Genomic DNA, 7887 nt, shown 5'->3' on the forward strand with positions numbered 1-7887 from the left:
CGGACTCTCCCCCCCACCTGGGTACGCCCATGCCTTCAGATGTCTTCTACAAGTCATATAGTTGTTTATTTCCTTGACATCTGATGGGAGGGCATTCCACAGGGCGGGTGCCAATACCGAGAAGGCCCTCTGCCTGGTTCCCTGTAGCTTTACTTCTTGGAGCTGGACCTCAGTGTCCGGGCTGAATGTTGGGGGAGATGCTCCTTCAGGTATAGTGGGCCGAGGCCGTTTAGGGCTTTTAAGGTCAGCACCAACACTTTGAATTGTGCTCTTTTCAACACTGTTCTATTTCCTAATTTTAACTGTTATTAGTGCTCTATGCAGAAAGGGAGGTCATACATTGAATGAATAAATGAATGTACTGTATAACCTTCCTGTCCAATGAGAATTCAATCTCATTTATCTTTGCCTTTTAGTAACACTTTCTCCAAACAGCTTCTCCATTTTCCTAATAGTTTTTCTGCATCATCCTCTCCTGAAATCGCCTCGGTGCTTCAGCACATTTGGGCACCGCATACAGGCTCATTTTGTCCAGGTAAGCTGGCAGATAGAGTAACTTTTCTCATGCTGCTTTCTGCAGAAAAACTTAATGGGACTGTGGTTCCTCTGACCATGCACAGAATGCAAGTGTTCCTGTCAGAAATATCTGTAATTTTCCATGTTGGGCTTTGCAAAGGGAACAGAGGGTTAAAACATGGTGGTAGGGTGCACAATAAGTATCTCCAAATGTTGGTGGCAGTTTCTGTTTTAATGCAGCCTTTCAACATTTAATCCAAATATACAGCACTTAGGGGTGGAGGAGATGCCTTTTAGCCATGGGCCACATTTCCAGACAAAAGCATTGCTGTCCACCTGCTTCCTCACTTGCAGGAGAAGATGTTGGCTCCTTATTTTTCCTCACCGTGGGTAGGAAAATAGTTCAGGTTGGTTGGGTGATTTATTCTTTTTTTAGCTGACAACTTAAGGGACAGGGTTTGGCACCTCCCTCCCCAGTCCCCACCCTCTTCCCGGTTCAGAAAGCATTCAGATTTTATCCATGGCTATCTTCCTTACATCTGCTTGCACCACAGGGCAAAGTTAACATTATTGTTGCCAACTGACCAGGAAGATGGCAAGGAAATTGCCCCCACCCACAGCACACCTAATAGTCTATTTGCATTGAAACAATGTGCTTAGGAACACTCTCTTCAGGACAAACGGGAGACACCACTCCTTACCAGTTTTAAAGGCCGACAGAGCTAGACCAAAGTAATCAATGTAAGAATGTGCATGAACTGAAATAGGAAAATAAAAAAAACAACCCCCTCCATCTGAGTTCTGCTCCTGTGATGTGTAAGCTCATTACTTCTCCTCCTGGAATTAAGACACATGGTGCTGGATGAACACAGAGGCAAAGAAGCTCAGTGATGCAGTTGTTAGGAGCAGTCGCTAGCTGAGAAGTCGTTCTTCGGTGGCAGGAGGTAGCACCCACCTGTGTGGAGCCCTGAAGCTTGGAAGGGGGCAGGAAGTCTGATCCAAAGCTCTGCATCTCTTGCTTTGTGGAAGGATGGCTTCCCTTTTGACCCTCATCTATCCCACCCTGCTCACGTTGCTTATGTATCATGTTGGTAAGTGGCTCAAAATGTCAGGGAGGCAAGTGGTATGTTTGTGGTCGGTGTGGAATGAAATGTTCCCTTTTGGAGAGGAGTTGAAACTTCACATTTATGCACTTTCAAGCTTTTGAGAGCTGCAAGTGTCTTTCTTGGGTTGTAACAGTTTCTGGCCTTTTGCCATTTAAGTATTTACTTAAAATAAAAAATAACGAATCTCACTTAACCACAATTGCTACACACACCAAGAAATATTATCTGCCCGAGCATGGAACTTTGACAAGACTACAGCATCATACTAATATGTTTATTTAAAAAGAAGAAAGATTTTTTTTAAAAAAAATCTCACCACAATTCTACTAGCTAAAATACTAGTGAATGTAAAGCATCTTACATCCTAAAAAAAAACTTCTAGTAATTTAAGTTGACGAAGGCAAGAGCACAAATGTTGGGAGAACAATGTGTTACTCATTCCAAGCTTTAGTGCCAAGTGGGAAAATGAGTTTGGTTAAATGGGCAGCATGTTACCGGTATTTTGGTTCACTGTTCAGAAAACAGGAGAGCTAAATTAGGAAGGCAAGGGTTTAGTTACAGGACTAGGCACAATAACAAGATTCAGCATTCATATAGGGTGCTTTTGTGTGTGATAGATATTCAGAATGCTTCGCATGTTATGTTGATGTAATTCTTAGAACAACCCCGAAAGGTGGGTGAATGATCAAGAAACCAGTGGCTTGATTGATTGATTGATTGATTGATTGAATCAGCAGAGCAGTTGAGCTAGCGGAGTATACTAACTGTTCCATTCCATAGATGCAACAATGACGGAATTCAAAGTACGTCCCTTCGACAATATTTCTCTGCCCTGCCAGTTCTCCTTTGTGGACGGCACAGATGGCTTGTCATTTACGTGGGAGAGGGAAGATATTAAGGAAGAACATGAAGTGGAAGATAAAGAATTTTACAAATTTTTTGTCGGGCTCCACGATTTTTACCAGTTTTACCCAAAGCTGATATACAGCTTTAGCAACAACCAGGAACAGATGGAAGAGCGGAATTCACTATATGAGGGGAGAGTCTGGGTAGATGAGGAGGAGATCACCGATGGCAGCCTGGCACTCATGTTGGAGCAAGTACAGTTTTCTGATGAGGCGATATACATATGTAAGGCATATAATTCAAGGGGCAGGGGGCAAAGGAAAGTGAAGCTCCTCGTGCATGGTAAGAACATTTAAATACACTTTAATATTGCACAGGTGAAAATAGGAATGTGTGTACGTCTGATATCCCTATTATCACAGAGAGTGCTGCATAAAGTCCCTCTTAAGGACTGACTCCAGGTATGAGGAAATGCAGTACACAGTGGCCTTTCGTTGGCAGACTTCTCCATCACTTGGAAGCAGCCAATAGCAGCCACACCAGGGCTGAGTCGTCCGCAACTAGACCTAATGGTCAGTGGTCCCTTTACCTTTACCTTTACCACAAAAAAACACAACCCTGGCCATCCACAAAAGAACAGGGGGATAAATAGTCAAGTTTCAGAGAAGCAGAAGTGAAAATGGACAGAGTAAAAGATAAGACCGTGGATTTTTAAAAAAATAAACTTTATTTCATTTTAGCAATTACACAATTACGCAAATATACAAGAAGAAATAAAAAAGAAAAAAAACATACTAATAATTAAATCAACTTTTCAATGCAAGGCTCCAAAAATTACACCTGTAATTACATTATCCACATTGCTGATTATTACTAAATTTACTCGCACTGTTACTACACATACATCCTATAACAGGAAAAAAGGAAAAAAGAAAAAAATGATGACTTCCACCTATCACACAGCACTACCTTTCAATCTTTTACTTTTACACCATATTTATTAATTTCCATCTTTATTTCTCCATTAAGCGTAATTAATTCAGTGAGTCCTCTTACGCTCTATAAAGTCGTCTCAAGTTCACTTCAGTCTAAACTCAACCAGATATTCAATTTTGGCCTTTGTTTTTTGAAATACTCATTCAGGCATTCCCATTCTTTTTTCACTAGGGATTTGGGTTTGTGTCTTATTATATCAGTTAACTTAGCTAGTTCCAAATATTCGCAGACCTTGTGGAGCCACTCCTCTCTAGTGGGTATATGTTTCTCTTTCCAGTGTTTAGCTAACAATATTCTGGCCACAGAGGTTGCATATAATAAAACTGTGGTCTTATCTTTTGGTATTTCTTCATTTAATATTCCTAACAGGTACACTTCTGGATTTTTACTAAAATTAACCCCGAGTAATTTTTTTATTTCTTCATGAAGCATGCCCCAGTATTTTCCAATTTCGGGGCATGTCCACCACATATGAAAAAATGATCCTGTTTGTTTCTGGCACTTCCAACATTCATTTTGATTTGTTTTATTTATTTTGGCCAGCCTCTCTGGTGTCATATACCACCTATGGTGCATTTTCATTAAATTCTCTCTAATCAAGTAACAGGCAGTGAAGTTGATAGTATTCGACCACACCCTTTCCCAATTTTCATATTCTAAACTATGACCTAGGTCTTGGCTCCCATTTCTTTATCGCATTGCTTTTTCCTTGTCTATCTACACTGCCTCCTTGTAACAGTCTATATATTTTGGACAAGTTTTTCTGGTTATTATATAGTATTTCCTTTTCCCAGATTGATGTTTTCTCTTCAAAGCCTCTTGTCTTTCTATCCTTCTCATATACAGATTTTAACTGGCGATATTCTAGCCAGCTTAGGCCCTTTTGTTTTAACTCCTCATATTTTTTGATTACTGGGTTTTTGTTAATCTCTTCTACCAATTCATTATGTTTTAACCAGGTTTCTTTCCTATTCCATTCACGTCCTGCTTGAGCTTCTATCGGGGATATCCACCATGGTGTTTTATTTATGATGTATACCTTATTTCTTTCCCAAACCTCAAAGAGAGCTTTTCTTATTGCATGGTTGGTAAAATTCCTATGGGCTTTAATTTTCTCATAACCTAAGTAGCCATGCCAGCCAAATACTCTGTCCCACCCTTCCAACTCTAGTAACTCGTTATCTTTAAGTAACATCCATTCCTTTAACCACACTAGGCTTGCCGCGTCAAAATAAATTTGAAGGTCTGGGACTCCAAACGCTCCTCTTTCTTTTGGTTCTTTCAATATTTTGAATCTGACATCTGAAGATCGTGAATATAGATGCCAAGTAGAAATGGGCCATAAGAGTGAATGAGGCAGTTTCAGGATAGGTTTTACAAAATGGCATATGCCTGAATAAAAACTGTTACAATTTATCCCCTCCCAGTCTAGACTTGTGTAAGTTCTCTTATTTTTCTCCTTCAGAAACTTGGTTATTTAAGATTAGGGTAGGGTCACGGAGCTGGCTTAGAAAAACTTTCTCTAGTCTTTCTGTACATTAAACTCAAGGAAATAGTCATTCTAACAAGATTTTTTCTTTCCAAAATTGCCTCTTTCTTCAGAGACCCCAGAGCAATTATTAACCAAGCTGCAATTAGCTAAGTCACTAATTGTTTTGTTTTTCCTTCCATAACAATTAGATGCTGAAGAGCCACAGGTGCAGTTCAGCACCGTCAACGATACACTTGTGGCCAAGTGCATCTCCGCAGGCTGGTATCACATGCCAAAGGTAACTTGGCGGAACCGAAAGGAAGAGGACATTTCCAGCTACGCCACATCAGACATCCTGGAAGAGAAGCAGGATGGGTCCCACAGGGTGGTATCCATCTTGAACTACCCTGTATTGCTCCACGAGATCTACACTTGCCATATTGAAGAAGACGACGTGCTCAACAGGCCTGTTCGATCCATCCACAAAGTCCCAAGTTAGTGATCTGTTGCTGTCTGCTGCTCTCCCCTTGGATCTTGAAGGTCTGATGCAACATGACATCAGACCTGTGGTCAAGAAAGGACATACTCCTTTCACACCTGCCCTCTCAAGGACAAATGAAGGCCTCTTGGTATAATGGGAAAGGTGCAGGATAATAGGAGACCTGGGCTTCATACTCTGAGCAGGTTTGACAGGGCTGCCTTCACATGTCTTCTGAAAGTCAGATAGTTGTATATTTCCTTGACATCTGATGGGAGGGTGTTCCACAGGGCGGGTGCCACTACCAAGAAGGCCTTCTGGCAGTTCCCTGTAGCTTCACTTCTCACAGTGAGGGAACCGCCAGAAGGCCTTCTTGTTAGTGGCACCCGCCCTGTGGAACACCCTCCCATCAGATGTCAAGGAAATAAACAACCATCTGACATTTAGAAGTCATCTGAAGGCAGCCCTGCTTAGGGAAGTTTTAAATGTCTGATCACTTTATTACTACTTCGATGATGATGATGTGAGCCACTCAGAGTGGCTGGGGAAACCCAGCCAGATGGGGCAGAGTATTTATTATTATTATTGACAAACTTGTCAGTATACAAATTTCTTTTGGGTTTCCTTTATATTGCGCTTCTTGATGCATGTCAGCCTTCCTTCTGGATTATGTTAGTCAACACCTTCTACCCGAATACTTAGATCCTTAAAACTCAGTTTGCTTGCAGTACAGCATTCCTTTCTTGCATTATACCCTTCCTTTCAGGAACATGCAGGGACTAGAGCCCTTAAGTAAATTGTTTGCATTTTGAGGGATAGAGCAGGACAAGAGGGAAGCACTTCTCTAATGCAGACCAGCTCTGTGTGAGTGTCCCTCTGGTCACACATCTTCCCATGGAAGAGAGTGCTTGCCAATCAAATTATTGGGCATTTCACAGGTAAATTATAATCTAGTTCTCCAGTAGTGCAGAAGAACATCTGTATATAAACATTATTAAGAGGCTGTTCATGGGTATAGCCAGAATTTTTTTGGGGGGCAGAACCTGTTTGCTATGTATTTTTATTGATTTTGGGGGGCAGCTGCCCCTCCCTGCCCCCCCTTGGCTACGCCCATGAGGCTGTTCATAAATCAGAAGCAACAGCCTACTACATTTTCCTCTTACTTGCCTAAAAGATGTAAGGATGCCAAAAATATTAAGGCACAAAATTGCCCTCTCTTTCTTTAATGCAGATTAGCACTAAATTATAAACCATATTTAGAAGGTGATTTTATTGAATTTATTGGGATTCAGTTTCCAGTAAGAATGCCTAAAATGCATCTTTAAAGTAACAATGTTTTAAAATACATAAATAAAATTATGCATGATTATACAGTGTTTGTCCTGCCTGACACAAGCTGCTATTTCAGCCTTTTCAAAAACAGATTAATTTTTGACCCCCAACCCACTTAAATTTACAATGTGCCCAATCTTTCTTCCCATCTCTTTCACAAAAAGAAAGATGCCAGCAGTAAAGCAAGTTGCTTAATTATGATAGTTGCTACGGATGCAGCCTATTCTAGGCTGGAGCGCAACCCACTGTCATACTCCTGTATGAGAAATTTGCTTTTGGGACACCAAGTGAATCAGAAATTGCCTAAATTACAGCCCTTTTACAGTTTATTTGTATCTGCTTGCCTGTAGTATGAATTAATTATATGAGAGTGGGTGGAGTAGTCAAAATCTAATGCTGGCTAGCTGGCTACAATTTTATATTCACTTACTTGGGAGTAAGCCCCATTGAACTCAATGGGACTTGTTTCTGCATAGATATATATAGGATTGCACCGTTTGAGGGATAGTTTGCACAACACTTCTTTTTCCCCTCTTTTTTTCCAGAGAGGAAATACCATAATATGTACAATCACTATTAGAAGGTTAGCAGCTGGTTGCAAGCTACTTGCAAAGAGAAGCCCTTACTGCTTTCATCAGATGAGTTCTTCAGCTTTGCACAGTTCTCGGATGCAGCAGAAAGAAGAGGAAAACTAGACTAGACAATAGGACAGTAAAAATGTCTATGGAAATTCGGCTGTTTTCATGCTGCTTCTCAACATGCATACTTCAAAGAGGGCAACAAATCACATGAGATGCCCAAGTTCTCATTCTATATTCTTAGGCACAGAAAGAGCCTGCAAACCTCTGAACAATAAAGTGAATGAAGTACAGGAAAGAACTCTGTCTTTTATACACATGTACCATTTGTAAAATATAGTTTTTATTGAATTTTAATCAGAGTAAATCTTCTAACAATTGAGAAAAAAATATAAATATATGTCTTCCTGCAACAAGGTAAGGTATAACACATCTATCTCCGCTAAACATATGAAAGTTATTAAGAGCTTCAGTTGCAGAAAATATTCCTGAAAAGAAGCTTGTGCCCCTGAAATATGCTCACCTCCTTATTAATATCCCTGAAGAATGGAAATCAGGTTTCAA

The 7887-nt window shown here is 40.5% G+C and overlaps 1 protein-coding gene across 1 annotated transcript; it reads left to right on the forward strand.

Moving 5' to 3' along the window:
* The first annotated feature begins 1178 nt into the window (after window positions 1–1178).
* LOC117061321 (butyrophilin subfamily 2 member A2-like) lies at window positions 1179–7621 on the forward strand. The gene is made up of 4 exons (XM_033174089.1): window positions 1179–1607; window positions 2403–2810; window positions 5145–5429; window positions 7291–7621. Exons 1-4 carry the CDS (start codon window positions 1547–1549, stop codon window positions 7323–7325), a joined length of 789 nt encoding a protein of 262 aa, XP_033029980.1. The 5' UTR covers window positions 1179–1546; the 3' UTR covers window positions 7326–7621.
* The last annotated feature ends 266 nt before the right edge of the window (window positions 7622–7887 follow it).

Source organism: Lacerta agilis, chromosome 16 (assembly GCF_009819535.1).
Source record: "Lacerta agilis isolate rLacAgi1 chromosome 16, rLacAgi1.pri, whole genome shotgun sequence".
NCBI lineage: Eukaryota > Metazoa > Chordata > Lepidosauria > Squamata > Lacertidae > Lacerta > Lacerta agilis.

Bases quoted from the DNA above. Each gene is read 5' to 3' on its own strand.
- LOC117061321 (XM_033174089.1), top strand. From the start codon at position 1,547: ATGGCTTCCCTTTTGACCCTCATCTATCCCACCCTGCTCACGTTGCTT. The intron at 2,811-5,144 runs GTAAGAACATTT...CATAACAATTAG, and splicing joins AGTGAAGCTCCTCGTGCATG to ATGCTGAAGAGCCACAGGTG. The intron at 5,430-7,290 runs GTTAGTGATCTG...CTTTTTTTCCAG, and splicing joins ATCCATCCACAAAGTCCCAA to AGAGGAAATACCATAATATG.